Below are 26,382 nucleotides of genomic sequence, written 5' to 3'. Positions count from 1 at the left end.
TATTCCTCCACATTTGTTATACAAAGTATGCTTTTCTTTTCTTTTTTTTTTTTGATTTTTATGGCTACACCCACAGCTTATGGAAGTTCCTGGGCCAGGGATTGAATCCAAGCTGCACCTGCAGCAATGCTGAATCTTTAATCCACTGTGCCAGGCTAGGGATGGAACCCATACCTCCACAGCAACCCGAGCTGCTGCAATTGGATTCTTAACCCACCATGCCCCAGTGTGACCTCCCAAAGTATACTTTTCTTACAGCCAACTTGTTAAAAAACAGACTTTACATGCCAGCAGGCGAAGTGTGGTGATTGAGAGAAAGGGTTCCAAAGTGTCTCAATAAAATAGCTTCTAGTCACATGTGGCTGTTTAAATCTATCTATCTATTTATTTTTGCCTTTTATCTTTTTTTAGGTCTGCACCTGTGGTGTATGGAGATTCCAACGCTAGGGGTTGAATTGGATCTGCAGCTGCTGGCCTATGCCACAGCCACTGCCAACACCAGATCCAAGCCTTGTCTGCAACCTACACCACAGCTCACAGCAACACTGGATCCTTAACCCACTGAGTGAAGCCAGGGGATTGAACCCACGTCTTCAGGGATACTAGTCAGATTCATTTCCACTGAGCCACAATGGGAAATCCACTGTTTAAATTTAAATTAATAAAATAAAAATTAAAAAACAGTATAAAGGTAAAAACAGGAGTTCCCTGGTGCCTCGGTGGGTTAAGGATCCAGTGTTGTCATTGCAACGGCTTGGGTCACTCCTGTGGCATGGGTTTGATCCCTAGCCCAGAACTTTGGCATGCCGTGAATGTGCCCCCCCCAAAAAAAATTAGCTTAAAATAAAAATGAAATTCCTCAGCCATGGCAGCCACATTTCAAGAGCACATTGCGATGTGGGGCTGGTGGTTACTGTATCAGATGGTAAAAAACATGTCTACTGCTGCTGAAATGTCCAGAGGTCCCTCAGAAAGTGATGTTCTGGAGTAAGAATTCCAGGGTTCAAAACCCTGCTTTGCTATTTCCTATTGTGTGCAACCTTGGTGAGTTACTCTACCTCTCTTTGCCTTAGTTTCCTCATCTATAAAATGGGTTTGTTTAAAAAGTGTTGAAGGGAGTTCCCGTCGTGGCGCAGCGGTTAATGAATCCGACTAGGAACTATGAGGTTGCAGGTTCGGTCCCTGCCCTTGCTCAGTGGGTTAATGATCCGGCGTTGCCGTGAGCTGTGGTGTAGGTTGCAGACGCGGCTCGGATCCCACGTTACTGTGGCTCTGGCGTGGGCCAGTTGCTACAGCTCCGATTAGACCCCTAGCCTGGGAACCTCCATATGCCGTGGGAGCGGCCCAAAGAAATAACAAAAAGACAAAAAATAAATAAATAAATAAAAAATAAAAAAATAAAAAGTGTTGAAGAGTTCCCACTGTAGCACAGCAGAAACAAATCTGACTAGTATCCATGAGGTTGCATGTTCAATCCTTGGCCTTGCTCAGCAGGTCAGGGATTCAGTATTGCCATGAGCTGTGGTGTAGGTCGCAGACGCAGCTTGGATCCCACGTTGCTGTGGCTCTATGGCTGTGGCATAGGCCGGCAGCTGTAGCTCCAATTCGACCCCTGGCCTGGAACCTCCATATGCTGTGGTTGTAGCCCTAAAAAGCGCACACACACACACACAAAAACAGTGTTGACATCCAAGGGTGGTTGTGAGAATTCCATGACTTAATATACACAGGGCTTTGAGAATAGGGCCTGGCACATGGTAAATGCTTATTAGCATTGTAAAAGTATTAATATTTACATGTTATTAATACTAATAATTATTAATATATTAATCATACTATTATATACTTATATAATAATATATATCATTGCAATTTAATAATTACAACATGTAATTAAATATGTAGTAAATATAAGAAATATAGGAGTTTCTGTTGTGGTTCAGTGGTTAACGAAGCCGACTAGGAACCATGAGGTTGCAGGTTCGGTCTCTGCCCTTGCTCAGTGGGTTAACGATCCAGTGTTGCCATGAGGTGTAGTGTAGGTCACAGACGCAGCTCGGATCCTGCATTGCTGTGGCTCTGGTGTAGGCCAGCTGCTACAGCTCTCATTAGACCCCTAGCCTAGGAACCTCCATATGCCATGGGAGCGGCCCTAGAAAAGGCAAAAAGACAAAAAAAAAAAAAAAAAAAAAAAAAAAAAAAGAAATAATACTATATCATCATATTATTATATTATAAATATTGTATAATTACTATGTATTAGTATATAATTATATTATATAATTATAATAACCTATATTACATGATAATATAATATTAATTAATATATAAACATTAACATTAATTTTTCTATAATAATTATGTTTATCATATATTATTTGTTATGTATTTGTTAGAAAATATGAGGTAATAATTGTAATCATTTGTTATATACCTGTATATAACATTAATTAGCAACTATTATTAACATTAATATTATTACTTATAGCACTCTAATAATAATTATTAATAAAACTACCTGGTCCAGATGGGTTTCCCATCCTCTCTTACTCCTCACTCTTAATCTGTAAAGTACACATCCACATCATAATACATAAGAAGAAACTGAAGCTCATAGAGGTTTTGCTACTTGCTAAAGGTCAGCAGCATTCAGGAGGTGTAACTGGGATGCAGTCCAGGATTGTCAGGTTCTGATGCCCATGCCTCTTTCATCTCCCATGCATTCTCTTGAGGCAAAGGATAAGCAAAGGTCCTGGAATAGACATCACCAAGTATGCTGGTCTGTGATGCACTGGTCAGTTTTGCTGGAATGTCGGGTATGTGGAAAGGAGGGATGCAGAGAGAGGTGTGAAAAATAAAGCCATAAGGGGGAATTGGGGCCAACCAGAAATTGAGCAACAGCCTGAGGATGTGGAGTCTTCATTTAAGGAGCAGCGTAGTTCTTTAAAAAGCATCCGAGGGACTTCCCGCTGTGGTGCAGCAGGTTAAAGATCCAGCTTTATCTCTGAGGCATGAGTTTAATCCCGGCCCAGGAACTTCCACATGTCATGCGTATAGGCCGGAGAGGAGAGGAGAGGGGAGGGGAGGGGAGGGAAAGAGGGAGTTCCCGTTGTGGTACAGCGGAAACTAATCTGACTGGGAACCATGAGGTTGCAGGTTCAATCCCTAGCCTTGCTCAGTGGGTTAAGAATCCAGCGTTGCCATGAGCTGTAGTGTAGGTCGCAGATGCCAACGGGATCCTGTGTTGCTATGGCTGTGGTGTAGGGGTGTAGGCCGGCAGTTGTAGCTCCAATTGGACCCATAGCCCGGGAACCTCCATATGCTGCGTGTGCAGCCCTAAAAAGCAAAAAAGAAAAAGAAAAAGAAAAAAGAAAGAAAAGAAAGCATCTTAGGAGTTCTCTTGTAGCACAGCAGGTTAAGGATCTGGCATTGTCACTGAAAAGCCTCGGGTCACTGCTATGGTGGGGGTTCAATCCCTGGCCCAGGAACTTCTGCATGCCTCAGGCAGGGCCCCCCAAAAAGTGTCTGATCTGATATAGTCTGGCCTTTGCTTTATGCCAGTCAAAATAGTAGCCCACAACTACTGAGTGAAAAACCATTTGTTGGGGGACTTCCCATTATGGCTCAGCTGTAACAAACCTGACTGGTATCTGTGAAGGTGCAGGTTCAATCCCTGGCCCTGCTTGGTGGGTTAAGGATCTGGCATTGCTGTGAGCTCTGGTGTAGGTCGCAGATGCAGCTAGGATCCGGAGTTGCTGTGGCTCTGGAGTAGGCCAGCAGCTGTAGCTCTGATTCAACCCCTAGCCTGGGAACTTCCATATGCCTCAATGTGGCCCTAAAAAGCAAAAAAAAAAATGTTACCCATGATCCTTCTCACAAAATACTTATGAGAAACTTTTGAGGAAGTTATATTATTGTCATTCCCACTTTACAGATGAGGAAACAAAGGCTCATAGAAGCCCTCACAGTTGGCTTATGGTGGAATCAGGATAATTCCACAGTGCCTTCTTTGTTTTTTCACAGAGTAGGTGCTCAAGAAAAGCTGTTGTTGATAATAATACTAATGTTGGATTATTATTATTGCTGTTCTCACAGAGGTCACAAGACCAAACTCAATTTCAGGAAATTAAGCGAGGAAAGAGTAGTAAAAGTTGCCTTAGGTTATTGAAGAGGCTGTGACATACAAACTTTTGAGGGCGGTATGAACACTAGTGCCTAAGAAATCCTGGTGATGCTTGAGAAAATAGAATTAATTTCCAGTAGTAAGAAAAACCTCTTGGTAAAGGGTTTTGGGTGGAATTATGAACAGAAACAATATCTTTTGAATTACGTATAAAGTTATGTGTGTATCAGCATTTTTTCAGAGACAAGAGTTTTTATAGTTCTCATAGGGGTCTTTGATCCCCCCCCTTAAAAGTTCAGTAACCATTCTTTCAATAAATATCTATTAATTATCTTTTTTGAGTTATTTTATTTAAAAACAATTCTTTATTAAAGTATGCTTGACTTACAGTGTTTTCTGCTGTACAGCAAAGTGACCCAGTCATACATATATACATATATATACACACATATATATATACATATATATAAATACATTCTTTTTCTCGTATTATCTCCCATCATGTTCTACCACAAGTGGTTGGATATAATCCCCTGTAACAAACAGGACCTCACTGCTAATAGTTTGCATCTACCAATCCCAAACTCCTAGTCCATCCCACTCACCTCCCCCACTCCCTTGGCAACCACAAGCCTGTTCTCCATGTCTGAGTCTATTTCTGCTTTGTAGATAGGTTCATTTGCACCATATTTTATTTATTTATTTATTTATTTATTTATTTATTTATTGTCTTTTTGCCATTTCTTGGGCCGCTCCCACGGCATATGGGGGTTCCCAGGCTAGGGGTCCAATCAGAGCTATAGCCCCCGGCCTATGCCAGAGGCACAGCAACGCAGGATCCGAGCCGCGTCTGTGACCTACACCACAGCTCAAGGCAATGCCGGATGGTTAACCCACTGAGCAAGGGCAGGGATCGAACCTGCAACCTCATGGTTCCTAGTCGGATTTGTTAACCACTGCGCCACGACGGGAACTCCTGCACCATATTTTAGATTCCACACATAAGTGCTATCATATAGTATTTGTCCTTCTCTTTCTGACTTGGTTCACTTAGTATGAGAATTTCTAGTTGCATCCATGTTGCTGCAAATGGCATTATTTTGTTCTTTTTTATGGCTGAGTAGTATTCCACTGTATATATTTACCACACCTTTTTTTTTTTTTTTTTTTTTTTGGTCTTTTGTCTTTTTAGGGCTGCATCCACAGCATATGGAGGTTCCCAGCCTAGGTCTAACTGGAGGTGTAGCCATCAGCCTACGCCAGAGTCACAGCAACACCAGATCTGAGCAGTGTCTGTGACCTACACCACAGCTCACGGCAATGCTGGATCCTTAACCCACTGAGCAAGGCCAGGGATCAAACCTGCAACCTCACGGTTCCTAGTTGGATTCGTTTCTGCTGTGCCACAATGGGAACTCCTATACCACATCTTCTTAATCCATTCATTTGTAGATAGACATTTGAGTTTTTCCCATGTCTTGGCTATTGTGACTTGTGCTGCAGTGAACATAGGGGTGTATGTATCTTTTTTGAAAGAAAGTTTTGTCTCAATATATGCCCAGGAGTGGGATCACTGTATCATGTGGTAGTTCTATATTTAGTTTTCTGAGGAACCTCCATATGATTATCTTTAATGTGGCACAGATAGACTCAGAGGTCAAAAGAAGAGCTAGTTTAACTACTGTGATTAATGATTATATTTCGTTATAATTATTAGTCATATTTAGATAAGAATTATCACAACAGCTCATTCCACCATTTGCTTGGTGTTTACCCTGTGACTCACTGTGTGAGAGCTTTATGTTAATAACCCCACTTAATCCTCTTAACAAACATTTGAGTTTAGAATTTCTATTTGTGTATGTTTTGTAGTTGAGGAAACCGAGATTCAGAACGACTTGCCAAGATATACGGCTATGAGGTGATGAGTAGAGGTGGTGTTTGAAGGTTTAGGTGTGGGGGGGTCCACACCCCTTTTCAGCAGGTTGGTTGATGGTGATTTTTTCAAAGGCAGGGGAGGAGGGTAGGGGAGGACATCTGGGGTTGGCTAAGAGGAGGGAAAAGATCTGGGGCGAAGGAGAGAAAGAGAACAAGAGAGAAGAATTTGAGCAGAAGCCCTTTTCCATCATTTATTCATTGCACAGACATTGAGCACCTACTGTGTGCTAGGTGCGGCACTGGGGATAGAGCAAGGACCAAAGTGGACATTGCCCTTGCCTTCCTGGAGGAACCCAAGTCACTACAGTGACAATGCTGGAAAATCCCACTTTTTATTTTTTAAAAACATAGATGATAGTGATAAAGACTGTCTCCTTAACCAAATTTTAATCAGGCTCAGTCTTCCGAGCTTTTTTTTCTTTTTCTTTTTTGGCTGCCTCATGGCACATGGTGTTCCCAGGCCAGGGATCAGATCCAAGCTGCACCTGTGACAGGATTCTCATACAGAGAGACGGGACACCAAGGCTTTTTGTCAGGAAGCAGCGTTTATTTGTGCCCGCACTGGCTTAGCCCCAAAAGCAGCAGGGCGCTGTCTTATATACCCTCCGTTTTTTTGTTTGTTTGTTTTTTTAACACTTTGGTTCCTTTGTCCCCCTTATAACATACATTCTGTAAATTCTGGTTGGATGGTCTATGCTACAAATTTGCACATGGTTACTGATTATGTCTTGCAGCCACAGAGTTAAGCATGCGCACACAGATGCTGGTTATGCCACGTTGCCTTCCCTTTGTTCTGGGAGGGCCCTTACCAAACGCCTTCAGCAACACTGGATGCTTTAACACACTGGGCCGGCCTGGGGACGAAGCCTGAGTCCAGCAGAGGCCTTGTGCCACAGTGGGAGCCTTGCTCTTGAATCAACCTTGACCTTGGCTTTCTGTATCTATTTTGTCCTTGTTAAGGCTACCTGGCCCAGCTTTTGCAGGAACTTGGCTGAGGCATTTTATCAAGAAGCCCCCCATCCGTGATATCTGATCATCCTTGACATCTGATCAGCTTCCTCATCTCCTGTCTTTGTTACACAAATCCCTGATCTACCTGTAGCAGGAATTCTGGTAGGTCTGTTAAGCAGAATCCCTCTTATCCTTGATGTCTCCTCTTAGTGATTTTCCATGCATGGAACACCCTCCTCCACCCCCATTCCTTGGTTATAAATCCCCTCTTGTCCTATGGCACTCTGAGTTAACCCTGATCTCTCTCCAGTATTGTAATTCTTCTATTGGAATAATCTTGAATAAAGTGTTAGTGTTCCACTTTAACAAGTGTTAACGTGTTTTTTTTCGTTTTCCTGGAGGCTGATAATCTCCTGATCACTTAGCTGTTTTTCTGGGTTTTTTTTCTTTCTCCCTCATCTGAGTTATAGTTCTCTGTCTTTTCATTTTTATAGGTTTTTGGTGTGGTGACCTTTTTGCAGACAACAGAGCTGTAGCCTCTCTTACTTCTGGCGTCTGCCCCCTTGTGGCTGAAGTTGGTAGGCGGCTTGCTATAGGCTTCCTGATGGGAGGGACTGGTGCCTGCCCACTGGTAGGTGGGGCTGATTCCTATTCCCCTGGTGGGTGGGGCTTTGTCTCTGGGTGAGATTAGAGGCAGCTGTGTGCCTTAGGGGTCTTTAGGCAGCCAGTTTACTGATGGGTGGGGCTATGATCCCACCTGGATTATTGTTTGGCCTGGGGCATCTCAGCGCTGATGGGTGGGGCCAGATTTCCCCAAAATGGCCACCTCCAGAGAGACCCAGGCTAATGAATATTCCCAAGAGCTTGCCTCCAATGCCCTTCCCCCACAGCAAGTCACAGCCACCTCCCTGTTTTCCCAGGAGATTCTCCAATAACTGCAGTCAGGTCCAACCCAGATTCCCGTGGATCCTTGACTTTGCCCTGGACCCAGGGCACATGAAAGTGTGTGCGCGCCTTTCAAGAATGGGGTCTCCATTTCCCCCAGTCCCCTGGAGCTCCTGTGCACAAGCCCTACTGGCCTTCAATGCCAGATGCTCCTGGGGCTCTTTCTCCCACAGCCAGATCCCCAGGCGAGGGGATTTGACGTGAGGCCCAGAATTCTCACTCCTGTAGGTAAGTCTCTGATACAGTTACTTTCCAGTCCGTGGGGCTTCTCACCGGGGAGGTATGGGGTTGCTTATATCGTGTAATAACCCCTCCTACCTCTTGATGTGGCCTCCTCTTTGTCTTCTGGTGTAGGATATCTTTTTGAAAGTTTCCAGTCCATTTGGTTGAAGGTTGGTCAGCATTTGGTTTTAATTTTGTTGTTTTTATGAGAGAGGTTGAGCTTCAGTCCTTCTATTCCGCCATCTTAATCCCGTCAAGTGTTAACATACTTTTTTTCTTAAGCAGTAGGAAATTAAAACTTAACTTTGTGTATATGGAACTTTACACAGCAGTGCACAGATGCAACTAAGAGAAGTTTCTGCAATCTGACTAGTTTGGTCAAGCAAGGAATCTTCATCACCAGCGAACCACCCAGCTAGCCTTCTGTGATAGTATAATTTATAGGAAATGTGTATATATGTTTGGTCTTCACCTAGTTTCTAGCACAGAGCTCTCCAAAGCTTTAGGAATTTCCTAAGTGAACAGAGTGATAGAATAGTCTTTTGCTATGTTAACGAGGTGATTTGGGGACCTCACTTAAAGATGGGGCTGGTTGCCAAGGAGACTTAACCTTGAGATTAGAGGGGGAGGGGAAAGGAGCTGGAGGTTGAATCAGTCTGCGATGGCCAATGACTTACTTAGGCAGTCAATCCTGTGTAATGAAGTCTCCGTAAAAAACCCAAAAGGACAGGGTTTGGAGGGCTTCTGGGTCAGTGGAGATTTGGGGAGAGTGGCAAGCCTCTAGAGGGCAGAAGCTCTGCATCCTCCCCCAATATGTTGTCCAACGCATCTCTTCCATCTAGCCATTCCCGAGTTTTATCTTTTTTATAATAAATTAGTGATCTGGTAAGTAAAGGGTTTCTATGAATTGTGTGAGCCATTTCTAGCAAATTAATCAACCCCCCCAGGAGATATTGGGAACTTCTGATGTATAGCCAGTTGGTTAGAGAAGCAGGTTAACAACCTTGCTTCTGAAGTGATGGAGGAAACCTTTTTTTTTTTTTTCTTTTCCTTTTTTGGCCGCACCCACAGCATATGGAGTTGCTGGCCAGGATCAGATGCTAGCTGCAGTTTCGGACTACGCTGCAGCTGTGGCAACACTGGATCCTTAGCCCACTGTGCCAGGTCAGGGATCAAACCAGGGTTCTGGCACTACAGAGACCCTGCCAATCCCAATTAAGAATTCCAGAACTTGTTTTTTTTTTTTTTTTAAATATTTTAATTGTGACATAATTGACAAATAACCTCATATTAGTTTCAGGTGTACAACTTAATGGTTTGGTATTTTTATATATTGCAGAAGGATCACAATAAGTTTAGTTAACATCCATAAGCACATACAATTACAATTTTTTCCTGTGATGAGAACTTTTAGGATCTAGCAACTTTCACATACACAATACAGTATTTTTTTATTTTTAGAGTATAGTTGATTTATAGTGTAGTGTCAATTTCTGCTGTACAGCCTAGTGACCCAGTCATATATATATATATATATATATATATATACACATTACTTTTCTCACCTATCTTCCGTCATGACAGTGTTATTAAATATAGTCACCAGACTGTACATTGCATACCCAGGACTTGTGTTTGTTTTTGTTTTTTTTGTCTTTTTGCCATTTCTTGGGCTGATCCTGCGGCATATGGAGGTTCTCAGGCTAGGGGTTGAATCCGAGCTGTAGCCACCGGGCTACTCCAGAGCCACAGCAACGCGGGATCCATAATGCTTCTGCAACCTACACCACAGTTCACGGCAATACCGGATCCTTAACCCACTGAGCAAGGGCAGGGATCGAACCCGAAAACCTCATGATTCCTAGTCGGATTCGTTAACCACTGCGCCACAACGGGAACTCCAGGACTTGTTTTTTTTTACAATTGGAAGTTTGTACCTTTTGGTCCCCCTTCACTCATTTTGCCCATTTCCTACCCCCACCTCTGGCAATTATTAATCCGTTCTTTTTATCCCTGAGTTGTTTTGATTTGTTTTTAGATTCCACGTATAAGTGAGATCATACGGTATTTGTCTTTCTCTGTCTGATTTATTTCACTTAGCATAATGCCCTCAAGAAGTATCCATGGCAAGATTTCCTTCTTTAACAGCTGAGTGATATTCCATTGTACATGTGTACCACAACTTCTTTATCCATTCATCTGTCAATGGACACTTAGTTTGCTTCCATATCTTGGCTATTGTAAATCATGCTACGGCAAACATGCAAGTACAGATACCTTTTTGATTTAGTGTTTTCATTTCCTTCAGATAAATACCTAGAAGTGGAATTCTGGATAATATGGTAGTTCTCTTTTTAAAGTTTTGATAAACCACCCTATCATCTTCCAGAGTGACTGCATCAATTTACATTCCCACCAAGAGTATGCAAGAAAAACTTCTTTATTTCTGCTTGTTAACATTATTACTGCTATCTCTTGCAATGTGAAAAACAAGTTAACAGGAGTTCCCATCCTGGCTCAGTGGAAAGGAACCTGAGTAGTATTCATGAGGACGTGGTTTTGATCCCTGGCCTCACTCAATGGGTTAAGGGTCTGGCATTGCTGCGAGCTTGGTGTAGGTGGTAGACAAGGCTCTGATCCCGAGTTGCTGTTGCTGGCAGCTATAGCTCTGATTCAGCCCCTAGCCTGGGAATTTCCATATACCAAGGGTGCGGCCCTAAAAAGACAAAAATAAAATAAAATAAAAAACAAGTACACAAACAAGACACCCCAAATGTGGTAGCTTAAAACAATTAACAACCATCTAACAGCTCATGATTCTAGGATTTGCCTCGGCTGAGGTGGAAAGTTCTTCTGTCCACACAGCATTAGCTGAGGCTACAGTCATGTGAGGGGTTGACTGGGCTGGACCTTCCAGATGGTTCCCTCCCCTGGGTGGGAGCTCGTGCTGGCTGTCAGCCAGGAGCTCTGCTCGGGCTGCAAAGCATCTTGACTCTCCTCTAGTTGGCTTGGGCTTCTCAGAGCCTGGTGGAGTGCTTCCTAGGGGAGCATCCTAAGCCTGAAAAAATGGGAGCTGCAGATGCCCAAAGGCTCAGCTTCAGAAGCCTCACAGTGTTAGTTTGGCCTTGTTCTAAATTGGTCAAAATAAGTCACACAGGGAGTTCCCGTCGTGGCACAGCAGAAACGAATCTGACTAGGAACCATGAGGTTTCAGGTTCAATCCCTGGCCTCGCTTAGTGGGTTAAGGATCTGATGTTGCCATGAGCTGTGGCGTAGGTCCAAGACACAGCTCGGATCTGGCATTGCTGTGGCTGTGGCATAGGCTGGCAGCTGCAACTCCAATTTGACCCAAAGCCTGGGAACCTCCATATGCCACAGGTGCGGCCCTAAAAAGCCAAAAAAAAAAAAAAAAAAGTCACACAGCCCAGCCCAGATTCAAAGGGAGAAGAAATAATTTCCACCTCTTGATTGGCAGAAGTATTTGTGGCCATGTTGATCCCGCCACAGCTCCTGCCATCATCATACTTCACCAATCAAATGATGCTTCCTAAAGATCATCAAACATCCAGTCTATGTTAAAATGCCCCTGTTATCTCTCTATCTCTTTTTTTGGAGGGTGGGAGGCTACATCTGAGGCATGTAGAAGTTCCCTGGCCAGGGATTGAACTTGGGCCGCAGCAGTGACAATGCCAGATCCTTAACTCACTGGGGAACTCATCTCTGATGCAGATTTTACAACTGATAGCTTTGAATGGAGAACACAAGATCCACTTGTTTGGTTGTGGTGTTTTTTTTTTTGTTTGTTTTTTTTAGGGCCGAACCTGTGGCATATGGAAGTTCCTAGGCTAGGGGTCAAATCAGAGCTGCAGCTGCTGGCCTATACCACAGCCACAGCAACACAGGATCGGATTCTCATCTGCAACCTACACCACAGGTCATGGCAACGCCAGTCCTTTAACTCACTGAGCGAGGCCAAGGATCGAACCCACATCCTCACGGATACTTGTCGGGTTCATAACCTGCTGAGCCGCAGCAAGATCTTCCTGGTTGTTGTTTTGTTTCTTGAGTCTTTCATTGAGAACAGATGTGGAGTGACTTGTGATCTCTAGATTTAATCATTGCAGAGGAGTCCTGCTGGTGTGTTTCTGCTTGTGCACTTTGAAATGATGCAGTTGTCAAGATAAAGAACAGAGGTAGTATGTTTCTCAGTGGGTGGGTTTGTGGAGGTAGGTTTCTGAGTCTCTGTGTCCCTGAGGGAGCATACCGGTGGGGGGTGAGGACCTTTGTAAGCTGCCTCTGGGTGTGCAGTGCAGGTTGGGGTGAGTAAGACTGGGTGTGAATAATATCTCTGACCACAGGTCAGTTTGGCTTTAGTGACACTCAAGTGTGGCTTTAAATAGGAGGTCTCCACAGGCAAGGAAAATAGTCGACAGTCCTCTTCTAGCTTTCTACTGAGAGGCTGGCTTCTGAGGTCCCAAGAAACATCTTCACTCTGACCAGCAGAGGACCCTTCTGCTGGTAACAGGTGTCCGTAGAAGCAGGGTGATACCCTGGGCTCTCTCTCTAGGGCCAACCACAGTGAGAGAGAGAGTTTCATTTACTTTAAACCCAACCCTCCAGAAACACAATTGTGTTTTGGTCCACACCTTCCTTTTTCTTCACCTTGATGCTTGCAAATATTTCGCCTCTCGCTATGGGACGGGGCTCCACGTGAGGAAGCACAAGGTCCGCCCGGGGTGGGAATCTGTCAGAGAGAGACAGACAAGTCCAAATGTGTTGTTCAGCTCCTGGCTTTTCTCTGTCCGGTGCACATATCTTGGCGCAAGGGCTTCCTCCTGGGTTGGGGGAGTGGGTGTGGTGGTTTCCGATCCTCAGATATCCCCCTTCCACAGATTTCCCACTGATGTATGATGGATGTTGGGGCCATGACAGTGGCTAAGTGCACTGGCTTTTTAGAGCCAACTGGTTTTTTTGTTTGTTTTTGTTTTTGAGGGGGGTGGGGGCTTGGCTGCCGCAGGTATATGGAAGTTCCTGGGCTAGGAATTGAATTCAAGCTGCAACAACACCAGATCCTTAACCCACTGAGGGAAGCCAGGGATCAAACCTGCATCCTCATGGACACTATGTTGGGTTCTTAACCTTCTGGGCCACAATGGAAACCCCTGGAGCCACCTGTTTTTGATTCAGATCTTGACTCTGCTACTCACCAGCTGGGTGATGCTGGGCATTCTGTTTAACCAATCTGGGCCTCAGTTTGCTCCTCTGTGAAATGAGGGTAATTATGATACAGCACTGCCCCATAGAAATATAATCTGAACCACGTGTGTAATTAAAATTTTTCTACTAGCCATTTTTTTATTTTTTAAAAAAAGTAAAAATAAAGAGGTGCTATGGTCTGAGCATCTGTCTCTCCACCCACCAGCAGATTATATGTTGAAATCCTAAATCCTAACATCCAATGATCATATTAGGAGGTAGGACCTTTGGGAGGAGATTACGTCATGAGGGCCAAGCCCTCATGAATGACATTGATGCCCTTTTATTTTTTTAATTTAATTTAATTTTTTTTTGGCCACATCTATGCCTTGGAAGTTCCTAGGCTAAGGATTGAATCCAAGCCACAGCTGCAGATCCTTTAACCCACTGCAATGTCTGGGGATTGAACCAGCATCCCCGCAGTGACTCGAGCTTCTTCAGTCAGGTTCTTAACCCACTGTGCCATGGCAGGAACTCTTGCCCTTTTAAAAGAAACCCCAGAGAGCTGCTTTGCCACTTGTGCCATTTGAGGATATAAGAAATCAGTGAACTGGAAACAGAAATAGACTCACAGAGAAAATAAACCTATGGTTACCAAAGAGGAAAGTGGGGGTGGTGGGATAAATTAGGGGTTTCAGATTAACATATACACATTACTAAATATAAAATAGATAACTAACAAGGACCCACTTTATAGCACATACTCCATATCTTGAAATAATCTATAAGAGAAAATAATCTGAAAAAGAATATTATAAAATTGAATCACTTTCTGTACACCCGGAACTAGCACAACATTGTAAGCCAACTAGACTTCAATTTAAAAAAGGAAAAGAGGGGGAGTTCCCATCATGGCACAGCAGAAACAAATCCAACTAGGAACCATGAGGTTGAGGGTTCAATCCCTGGCCTCACTCAGTGGGTTAAGGATCTGGTGTTACTGGGAGCTGTAGTGTAGGTCTCAGACATGGCTCCATTCTTGCATTGCTGTGGCTGTGGTGTAGGCCGGCGGTTACAACTCTGATTGGACCCCTAGCCAACCCCTAGCCTGGGAACCTCCATATGCCACGGGTGTGGCCCTAAAAAGACAAAAAAATAGAAACAAAAAAGGAAAAGAAGAAGAAAGAAATCTGTGAAGTAGAAGAAGATCCTCATCCAACCGTGCCAACACCCTGATCTCAGACTTACAACCTCCAGAAGGAAAAAAAAAATTCTGTTGCTTTTAAGACACCCACTCCTATGACAGCAACTGGAACAGACTAAGACACACGTGGAACTAACTTTCATGTATTTTATTCAATCCAATTTATCCAAAATATCACCATTTCATCATATAATATAAAAAAGTTCAGGAGTTCCCATGTGGCACAAAGGAAATGAACCCTGACTAGTATCCATGAGGATGCGGGTTGATCCCTGGCCTGCTTCAAGGGTCAGGGATCTGGCATTGTGTGGCTGTGGCGTAGGAGGCTGGCAGCTGTAGCTCCGATTTGACCTCTAGCCCAGGAACCTCCATGTGCCACAGGCATGGTCCTAAAAAGCCCCCCCCCAAAAAAAAAAAAAAAGTTCGTGAGGCAATTTACATTTTTTTTCCGTACCAAGTCTTTAAAGTTGTACATATAATTTGTATATACAGCATATCTTGATTTAGACTAGCCACATTTTTGTTGGAAATACTTGATCTTATAGTAGAAAGAGTAGATTTCCATACCCAAGTTGTCCCAAATAAACTTTAAAGATTTCCTTCTTGTGTGTGTGTGTGTGTGTGTGTGTGTGTGTGTGTGTGTGTGTGTGTGTCTTTCTAGGCCTGCTCCTGCGGCATATGGAAGTTCCCAGGCCAGGGGTTGAATCCAAGCTGTAGCTGCCGGTCTGCGCCACAGCCACAGCAATGCCAGATCCAAGCCACGTCTGCGACCTACACCACAGCTCACGGCAACACCGGATCCTTAACCCACTGAGCGAGGCCAGGGATCAAACCCGAAACCTCATGGTTCCTAGTTGGATTTGTTAGCCACTGCACCACGACGGGAATTCCAGGATTAGTTTTTAAATTAAAATGAATTAAAATTAAACAAAATAGGAGTTTCTGCTGTGGCATAGCAGGTTATGGATCCAGTGTTGTTTCTGCAGTGGCCTGGGTCACTGCTGAGGAGTGGGTTTACCAGGAGTGCCTGGCACAGTGGGTTAAAGGTCCAGTGTTGCTTCAACTGCTGTATAGGTAGGTTCCAACCGCAGCCTGGGGAACTTCTTACGCCTCGGGTGCAGTCAAAAAAAAAAAAAAAAATTAGGAGTTCCCATTGTGGTTCAGCAGGATAAGAACCCAACATAGTGTCAGTGAGGATGCAGGTTCGATCCCCAGCCTCACTCAGTGGTTTAAGAATCTGGCATTGCTGCAAGCTGTGGCAATAGGTCGAAGATGCAGGTCAGATTTGGCATTGCTGTGGCTGTGGTGTAAGCCAGCAGCTGCAGCTCTGATTCAACCCCTAGAATGGGAACTTCCATACACCACAGGTCTGGCAATAAAATAAAATAATAAAAATAAAAATAAAATAAAATAAATAAACAATTAAACAAATAAAAAGTTCAGGATTTCCTTTGTGGCTCAGCAGGTTAGGGATCCAGTATTGTCCCTGCTGTAGCTCTGGCTACTGCTGTGGTGCCAGTTCGATCCCTGGCCTGGGAACTTCCACATGCTGTGGGAAAGACCAAAACAAAAACAAAAACTGCTCAAAGAGGAAAGTTGTGTTTTCTGCCTCATCATTCCCTGGTGCTTAGTGCCTGAAAAACAGCAAGTGCTCAGGCTTATGGATAGATTGAATGTATAAATAAACACATTTAAACTTGGTACTTTGGTAGATACTGGAATACAAAGATTAAAAAATAAAAGACTCAAGGAGTTCTGTTGTGCTTCAGCGGGTAAATTAACTTTTTTTTTTTTTCTTTTTATGGCCCCACCTGCAGCATATGGAGGTTCCTAGGCTAGGGATTGAATCGGAGCTACAGCTGCCAGCCTATAACACAGCCACAGCAACGCCAGATCTGAGCCACGTGTGTGACCTACACCACAGCTCACGGGAATGCCAGATCCTTAACCCAGTGAGCAAGGCCAGGATCGAACCCACAACCTCATGGTTCCCAGTCAGATTCGTTTCCACTGTGCCACAACAGGAACGCCTTTTTTTTTTTTTTTTTTAATTAAAAAAAATTTTTTTTTTGAGTTCTTGCTGTGGCTCAGTGGAAACGAATCTGACTAGTATTAATGAGGATGAAGGGTCAATCCCTGGCTCCTCTCAGTAGGTTAAAGATCTGGTGTTGCGGTGAGCTGTAGCACAGGTCACAGACGTGGCTTGGATCTGGTGTTGCCATTGCTGTGGTGTAGGCTGGCAGCTATAGCTCCAATTCGACCCCTAGCCTGGGAATCTCCAAATGCCGTGGGTGTGGCCCTAAAAAAAAAGGCAGAAAAACATTTTTAAAAAATTAAAACTAAATCATTTGATGAATAAGCTAAGAAAAGCTTTATAAAATAACAATTTGAAAACTCTAATTTTTAAAAGTGGAGGGACTTTCAGGCATTTTTTTCTTTAATACAGTATTTATGCATATAGACACTTCCTCATTTAAAGTAAAAAAGGAATATAAAGCTACACACACTAAGCTAAAACATGTGTGGAAATCAGTGGAAAAATATGAAGCAATGTCTAAAAAGGTTGGTGCCTATTTTTCATGTTAATAAAGTGCTTTAAGTCAACAGTGGGTGTAACTGGCTCTGAGCCAGTGTAAAGGGAGAAATGTCCCCAGTTTATATGTTCCATTGTTCTAAGGAAATACCTCTAAGATGAGGCCGATATTTTCCCTCTATTTTTCTTTCTCTCTCCCCTCCTCCCTTTTTTCTTCAATAGTTTCCTCAGGATGCAATTTTAGCCTCACTAAGGACCCAGCATCTAAGGCCATTGAGAATTTATTGAACTGGTTTCAGCCTAGTCAAAGAAACTCTAAGACAGGAAGGAATCCCTAAACGTCAGTTACTAAATACCAGCATGCCTTCAAAAAGCTTTCTGGCCTGTTGTCTGCTGGAGAGCAGGATCTGGGTAAAAATAATTCTCATCGTTGAATTATAATAATTGCCACAGCTACCCAGTTAGGTGGGTGTTACCCAGAGACACCTTACAGGTAGGGAAACTGAGGCTCAGGGAAAAGTTACGCAAGGGTCACAGAGAACGTAAATGTCACCCAGGAAAGCGTCATGGTTGCAGACAGGCCTGGCATATCCAGGGAAACAGGACAGACTCCAAGCTGAGGATCTGTGAATATGTGGGAAACAGAAAATCCTGTTCATCTCTCAAAGTCAGTGAGACTCACTTCCCCGCAAACAGAGGGAAAGGTATTTGCCAGACGGGTAGCCACACACCTTGCCAAGTGCAACACCTGAGGAGGAGGAGGAAGTAGCAGGTGTGAGAGCCCTAGAAGGAAAGGGGGTTTCCATATGCCTCGGGGAGCACTTGGGCCCCTCCTGACTCAAGGCTGACTCACCGCTTCCCTCTTCAGGTGAGTGACTGGTTTCACGCACACGTACCTGTTGAGGCGGGGCGGCTGTGGTGGTGGTGGGGAGTTTAATGGGTTCAGCAAACACTGAGAAGCTTAATTTGAAGTGGAAAGCTTTTATTTTTATTTACTTATTTATTTTGTCTTTTTAGTGTTGCACCCACAGCACATGGAGGTTCCCAGGCTAGGGGTGGAAACGGAGCTGCAACAGCCGGCCTACACTACAGCCACAGTAACACGGGATCTGAGCCGCGCCTGTGACCTACACCACGGCTCACAGCAACGCCGGATCCTTAACCCACTGAGAGAGGCCAGGCATCAAACCCACATCCTCATGGATACTAGTTGGGTTTGTTACCCCTGAGCCACAGCGGGAACTCTTGAAGTAGAAAGCTTTAAAAAAATTAAACATCGAAAGTACGGTACAAGAAAGAGAATGCCCCCCTGCCCCCAGGCCCTAGAGAATGCTGCAGGGATGGTGCAGGTAATGCTCCCTAAAGGATAAGGTCTTGTCAACAGTTGTCATCTTTGGTATCAGCCATTCTACAGTGTGAAGGGATAGCTCACCTTTTTTTTTTTTTTTTTTTTCTGATTTTTTTACATGATCTTTATTAGGCATTTTTTAAAAGTATAGTTGATTTACAGTGTTGTGCCAATTTCTGCTGTACAGCAAAGTGACCCAGTCATACATATATGTACATTCTTTTTCTCATATTATCTTCCATCATAGTCTGTCCCAAGAGATTGGATATAGTTCCCTGTGCTGTACAGGAGGACCTCACTGCTTATTCAATATAAATATAATAGTTTGCATCCACTACCCACAAATTCATAGTCCTATTTTTTTTTTTTTTTTGGCTGTAGTATGCAGTAGCTTAAGGTGGGATCTCAGTTCCCAGACCAGGGATTGAACCCAGGCCAAACAGTTCAATCCTTAAAAAAACAAAACAAACAAACAAAAAACCCCCCACCAAATCCTAACCACTAGACCCCCCAGGGAACTCCTCTAATTAGGAGTTTTTTAGACTGAACTCCATAAGCTCCTGGATAGGGCATAAATAGACCTCAGATAGTCAGTAGTCTTCCTGAACATTTAGGAAATGGGTTTGGGTAGCTGTGCATCTTTTCTCTGTGCTCAGAGAATGAATAGATTTCATCAAATTCCCAAGTGGATCCATGACCCCCCCGGAATATTATGCACCCTGCCCTTGATGGTATAAATGGTATAATTCTTGGATTAAGTCAGGCTACCAAAAAGTAATTTGTATCCCTCGTTGGTGTGGCAAGCTTTCATTTATTGGGTCCAAAGTGGGGTGATTCTGACTTCCAGGGGACACTGAACAATGGCTAGAGTACATTTCAGTTTGTCACACCTGGGGACAGGGGAGGATGCTTCGGCATCTGGGGGGAAAAGGTCAGAGATGCTGCTAAACATCTTACAATGCGCAGGACAACTCTCCATAACAAAGAATTATCCAGTCCGTTGGAAATATCAATAGCTGGAGGTTGAGAAACCCAGCTTGAACTAAACGGTCTGTTGAAACCTCAGTATTGGCTTGCAGCCAGGGGCATTACCGGAATTGATGGTTTGAAAGTCAATACCACATTTATAGTATCGCTGTTTCTGTGTACACAATCTGTTGGGCATCAGTCACCACCCCTTTTGGCTCAATTACATTGACCCATCTGAGAAATTTCTTTCAGATTTGGCACCAGCCAAAGCTTGGATTTTCCTGAGCAAGAAGTGTTATGGAGCACAAATTCGTGTGCCTGACGCACAGAGAGGCCAAACAAATCAAAATAGAGTTTGGAGCAAAGAAACTTTCATTGCAGGGCCGAGCAAGGAGAATAGGAAGGGGGCTCATGCCCCCCAAAACCCCAAACTCCCCAAACGTTTTCAACAAAGCATTTTTAAAGGCAAGGTGAGGGAGGGCGTGGCTGGTTGTTGCAAACTTGTAGAAATCCTTGGTCTTGCAGCTGTCCACATATGTCAGGTCATGGGTCATGATATTCCTGTAAACCTCCAATAGGACAAGTGCTATTCTCTGTTCTGCAACTTTTTATCTCTGTATGAATGGGAAAGTGTTATACCCTTAACCGTCAGAGCCTTGAGAATGGGCTATCCTGTATATATCAGGCTATAGGCAACATTTTTTTTTCTTTTTCAGGGCCGAACCTGCGGCATATGGAAGTTCCCAGGCTAGGGGTCTAATCAGAGCTGTACCACTGGCCTTTGCCACAGCCACAGCAACTCTGGATCTGAGCCATGTCTGCGACCTACACCACAGCTCATGGCAACACCAGATCCTTAACCCACTGAGCAAGGCCAGGGATCAAACCCGCATCCTCATGGATCCTAGTTGGGTTTGTTGACCGCTGAGCCATGAAGGGAACTCCAGCAACATTCTTAACTCAAAGCAAAAGCAATACAAAGGTTCGAGTAAAGAAACAGCTCTAATATGAAGTCAGATTTGTTCTTCCCTATAACAGGGATATGATTTTTAATTTCTAGATACAGGGCATTCGTTCATTCACCAAGTATCTACTGCCTGCTCTTAGGCAGAAAATGAGAAACAAGGCCTAAAAGGACAAAAAATCAGCATGACCCATCTGAATCCAGACTTGCAGACTCCTTCTTATCATATAGGCTTAAGTAACGAATGAGTTCCCAAAGACAAAGGTAGCCCAGAGGCCACAGACCACATGGCTCAACAAAACAACCCCTGTCTATAAACAACCTAGCACTCCCATGCCTGGGGGTTGGGGATGGGGTGGGGGGACTGAGTCTTGCTCAGAGCTCCCCACCACTCTTGGGAAATAAACCCTGCTTGCAATCTCATTGCTCCAGCCTCTGCCTCCTTCTTCCTCGACATTCTAACACCTGCCTGTCCATTGCCAGCCACTCTTTGGGCTCTGAGCAAAAGCAATGAGCAAAATGGATACAGCTTCCACTTTCCTGAAGCTTTCCCTCCTGTGGGAAGACAGATACTAACTAAGCTACATAATGTACAATTACTGGCTACAAGGGAGAAGGAGTTACTTGGGTACACAGAGAACAGTCTGTGCAAAGGCCTAGGGGTGAGAAAAATTGCTGAAGCTTGAAGGAGTCATTGGCAGAATTCTGGGAGCCCTAAGAGGGAGAAGGTAAGTAGTACAAAAAACTAAGAAAAAAAATGTAGCCTGGACCTGGCTGACTATGGCAAAGCTTCCATCTTTGTCTTGGAGATGCAAAGTTAAGAAACATCTTAGGCTGTAAGGAGGATGCATTGTAGAGGGCGAGAGTAGATACAGAAGAAAAGGAGACTTTTGCAATTGTTTAGAGCTAATGCTTGCTTTGCCATCCATCCATCCATCTGGCAATAGTCACCGAATGCCAGTTTTTCCCAAACACTCATGCAAAGACCATGGAGCAGCAGCATCACCTGGGGACTTCTAGACATGAAGAGTCTCATCAAGACCTACTATATCGGACTCTGCCCATAAACAGTTGATTTCTTTGTGGATTAAAGTTCAAGGAGCACTACTGTTAGTATTACCCTTACTAACAAGTTATCATAAAGAGTGGGGAAAAGAATGAGTATCTGGCATACGCCGGTAACTCAACAAATGTTAGGGCTGCTGGTTTTTATTATTATTATTGCAGCTACCAGAATTGAACTGATTCTGGGGTATATGTTTGCAAGGACCATCCGTAATTACAGGTATTTGTCATTCAGGGAATATTTGTAGAGGAATGCCTCTTTTTTTAAAGTTATAGTTGATTTACCAAGTTGTGTTAATTTCTGCTATATAGCAAAGTGATTCAAATATATATATTCTTATATTCTTTTCCATTATGGTTTATCATAGGACATTGAAAATAGTTCTCTGTGCTATACGTTAGGACTGGTTGTTTTATCTCTTCTGTGTATAATAGCTCACATCTGCTAAACCACAACCTCCCAGTCCATCCCACTCTCTCCCCCCACCCCCTTGGCAATCACAAGTCTGTTCTCTATGTTTGTGAGTCCGTTTCTGTTTTGTAGATAGGTTCATGTATGCCATATTTTAGATTCCACATATAAGTGATAGCATATGGTATTTTCTCTTTCTGACTTACTTCACTTGTTATAAGAATCTCTAGTTGTATTCATGTTGCTGCCAACTGCATTATTTTGTTCTTTTTTATGGCTGAGTAGTATTCCATTGCAAATATGTACCACATTTTAAACTATTCGTCTGTTATGGACCTTTGGGTTGTTTCCATGTTTTGGCTATTGTTAACGGTGCTGCAGTGAACATAGGTGTATATGTGTCTTTTTGATTTATAGTTTTGTCTGGATATATGCACAGGAGTGGGATTGCTATGGGATGGTAACTCAATCCTTAGTTTTCAGAGGAACCTCTGTACTGTTTGAGAAATGCTTTTTTAAAAGTATTTGCGGAGTTTCCACTGTGGCGCAGTGAGTTAACAATCTGACCCAGTGGCTCAGGTGGCTGTGAAGGTGCAGGTTCAATCCCTGGTCAGTGCAGTGGGTTAAAAGATCCTGCATTGCTGCAGCTGTGGCATGGGTCACGCAGCTGTGGCTCGGATTCAGTTCCTGGCCCAGGAACTTCTGTATGCTGCAGGCGTGACTATAAAAAATAAAAATAAAAAAATAAAGTACATCTGTGGTTCAGGATTTTCTAAATCACCTCTTTAGGTAACACTTGTCCTCTCTTTTCTCTCTGTTCTCTCCAGGAGGAATTACTCACCTAGACACCAGAGCCCTGCTTAGCCTGGATGCAACCTCAGGGATTCCAAGAGATGACCATGTGCCTACATCTCAGCCTTTTGCAGAGAGGCTGTGCCCAGTTGCACCCATCTCCCCTAGAAGACCTCCAGGGACACACTCACTGCCCAGAGTCAAGCACATGAATAGTTCTTCTGCAGATGCCAAGAGGCAGGAGAATGAGAGAAAGCTGATCAGAAGGGCAGCATCTAGCCCAGTCTCCTCGGATTCAGTGAGTTCCCAGTGGCCAGGTGCCAGAAGCCAAGGATGGGACCCAGGAGGTGCCAAGGCATTGCCCTCTGCCCAGCCACATCCCCCTCACTCAGAGCTGAGGTACCCGCCAGCCTTCCATTCCAGGACCAGAGACAGTAAGTCCTCACTGTTTTAATCTTCTTAGTTGACATTGGTCGTTCAAGTGTTATATGTATGTTGAGGTTGTGCCTGAGGCTGGGGGTCAAGGTCATTGCAACCAAATCTTTCCAGGTGTCCCACCTCTCAGAGGCAAAAAGTAAAGGTGGACTTCAACTAGGTTGTCCCAATAGATGTGATGATCTGCAGGTAAGGACACGGGCTCCAGGCAGGGGGCTACCCTGGGTTAGGGAACCTGGATTTCTCCATTAGGTACTGAAAATGAAGCTGAATGCGAAGGAGTTCACCAGCAAGGAAGAGTGTGGGAAAGACTCAATGCCCTAAGTGATGTTTCTTCTCCTTCCTCCCAGCCTCCTCCTTCTTTCTAAATCCCCTCTCCACTTTCTCCGTCTCTGCTTACCTTCTTTGCCTTCTTCTCCTTCCCCTTCCTCTTCCTCCTTCACTTATTTCAAAACTGATTACCATTCATTTCTTTTTTCTTTTTCTTTTTCTTTTTTTTGGCCTCAACCACAGTATATGGAACTTCCCAGGCCAGGGACTGAACCCACACCACAGCAGCAGCCCAAGCTGCTTCAGTGACAACACCAGATCCTTAACCCACTGTGCCACAAAGGAACTCCTACCATTCATTTCATGAATTCTTGAATTCATGGCCAAAAGCCCTGAGGCTCTTTTTCTGTGCAGACTTCAAGCTCAGAATGGTTTTCTCATGTTTAAAGGGCTGGAGTTAAAACAAACAAAACAACCCTAAACAACCACTACCACCTGCCAGAAAAACCCCAGAAAAACCTGAAGAATGGGTAGCAGAGACCACATAAGCACAGCTTGCCAAACTTAAAATGCTTAATTGGGGATTTCTTTGGTAGCTCGGCGGATTGAGGATTTAGCATTGTCACTGCAGTGGTTTGGGTCATTGCAGTGGCTTGGGTTTGATCTGCAGCCTGGGTAATTCCGCATGCCGTGAATGTGGCAAAAAACAAAAAACAAACAAAAACTTAATTGGTGCATTTGCAGAGAAAGTTTGAGCCCTGGAATATATGGGTCTTAGTATTTTCACCTGTTTCTTTTTACTTTTATTGTATGTGGCAGCTAGAAATTTTAAAATTACATTGCACTTTATTTTGTTTTATTTTATAGACCCCTTTTAATTTAAACATGAAAACTCCCTTTAGATCAGTTCTGTTATTATCTGTTTCTTTTAATTGGGCTGTAGTTAATTTATAATGCTACGTTAGATTCCATCATACAGTGTGTGTATGTGTGTGTGTGTGTGTGTGTGTGTGTGTGTGTGTGTGTGTATATACATGTTCTTTTTCAGATCCTTTTCCATTATAGGTTATTATAAAATACTGAATGTAGTTCCCTTTGCTATACAGTGGGTCTTTGTTGACCTATTTTATACATAGCAGTGTGTATATATTAATTCCTGCTTCCCAATTTATCTCTCCCAGCCCACCCCCATCCTCCCTGGTAACCATGAATTTGTTTTCTATGTCAGTGAGTCTATTTCTGTTTTGTGTAATAAGTTAATTTGTATCTTTTTTTAGATTCCACATGTAAGTGATATATGATATTTGTCTTTCTTTGTCTGACTGCACTTACTATGATAATTTTTAGGTCCATTCATGTTGCTGCAACTAGCATTGTTTCATTCTTCTTTATGGCTGAGTAATATTCATTCATATATATATATATATGTATATATATATATATATCTCACATCTTTTTTATCCATTCCTCTAGCGATGAACACAAGTTGTTTCCGTTTCCGTGTCTTGGCTATTGCAAATAGTGCTGCAGTGGACATTGGGGTGCATGTATATTTTTGAATTCGTGTTTCTCCAGGCATATGCCCAGGAGTGGGATTACAGGATCATATGGTAACTCTATTTTTATTTTTTTAAGGAATCTCCATACCATTTTTCATAGTGGTTGCATCAATTTACATTCCCACCTATACAGGGTTCCCTTCTCCAGTGTTTATTGTTTTCAGACTTTTTAATCATGGCCATTCTGACTGGTGTGAGGTGGTACCTCATTGTAGTTTTGGTTTGCATTTCTCTAATAATTAGTGATAGCATTTTTTCATGTAAGGTTGGCCATCTGTATGTCTTCTTTGGAGAAATGTCAGTGTAGGTAGACATTAAAATACAGTTACATTGTCTTCTAAATTGCATTGTTATTTCCACTGGAAGAACTGGTGGAGGGGGTTTCCAGCATCTGCTAGAGTGGCACGTGTTTCCTCCCCCAGCCCTTGATCATCTCTGCACCCTCCCCCTGTACTGTCCTGTGGGTGTAGGTCAAGGAAGGGATGGGGGGGAGTTCCCGTCATGGCTCAGTGGTTGACAAATCAGACTAGGAACCATGAGGTTGCGGGTTCGATCCCTGGCCTTGCTCACTGGGTTAAGGATCCGGCATTGCCGTGAGCTGTGGTGTAGGTTGCAGACTTGGCTCGGATCCCGCGTCGCTGTGGCTTTGGTGTAAGCCAGCGGCTACAGCTCCGATTCAACCCCTAGCCTGGGAACCTCCATATGCTATGGGAGCGGCACAAGAAATGGCAAAAAGACCAAAAAAAAAAAAAAAAAAAAGTGCTTGATATGCAAATCCAGCTCCAACCCAGCATTCTCCCACCCCATCTCAAAAAAAAAAAAAAAAAAAAAAAAGAAAGAAAATGGAATGGAAGGGATGGGGGAGCTCATGGTCAATCTTGTTGGTCCTTGGCCTCAAGCTTTCTGGGTTTGAATCCCTCCTCTTCTGCTCTTTGGTTGTGGACACATTTCTTAACCCCTTTGACCGTCAGCACCTTCATCTATAAAATGTGGACGTAAGAGCAGTGCTTCTCCTCTGGGTATCCATAAATGTGTAATGAGATGACATATGGCAAAGGCTTAGCACAGTGCTTGGCTCATGGAAATCACTGGCAAGAAGATGGCTCCCTAAAGCCACTGGCTGGGGAGCCTCCTGGTCATCACCTCCCTGGGATGGAGTGAATGTGTTCTTTGCATATCTCAGGGACACCAGCGCACCTTGGCCTGGGCTCTCCTGGTCCGGCCCCACTTGAACACTTCCTTATGGCCCTGCCCAACTGCTTCTGTGGACTGAAGATTAGAGGCCCAATGGTGTCACCTGAGCTGGCTGACACCCACAGGTGTGGCCAGGAGACCAAGAAGGCTAGTGGGGCACGACGGTCACTAGACCAATTTTTCAGCAGGAGGGAGTCCTGGCAGCTGGGCTCCCTCTTCAAAGGATGGAGGAAGTGTAAGCTGAACCCCACCCAGCCAGCCA

General features: G+C 43.8%; 1 protein-coding gene across 7 annotated transcripts in view; it reads left to right on the top strand.

Moving 5' to 3' along the window:
* MUC16 (mucin 16, cell surface associated) overlaps positions 1–26,382 on the top strand; it is a 193,485-nt gene that overhangs the window by 9,529 nt on the left and 157,574 nt on the right. For all 7 annotated transcript variants that reach the window (XM_085012717.1, XM_085012714.1, XM_085012716.1 and 4 more), the window contains exon 2: positions 22,698–23,096. In XM_085012717.1, coding sequence (XP_084868843.1) covers positions 22,698–23,096 — 399 coding nt within the window. The remainder of the gene's footprint in view (positions 1–22,697; positions 23,097–26,382) is intronic.

This window comes from Sus scrofa, chromosome 2 (assembly GCF_054392235.1).
Source record: "Sus scrofa isolate SSC_HxYL_T2T_F1_AM1 chromosome 2, Sscrofa_HxYL_maternal_Yorkshire_Landrace_v2.0, whole genome shotgun sequence".
Lineage (NCBI taxonomy): Eukaryota > Metazoa > Chordata > Mammalia > Artiodactyla > Suidae > Sus > Sus scrofa.
This window is presented reverse-complemented; position numbering and strand designations above follow the sequence as displayed.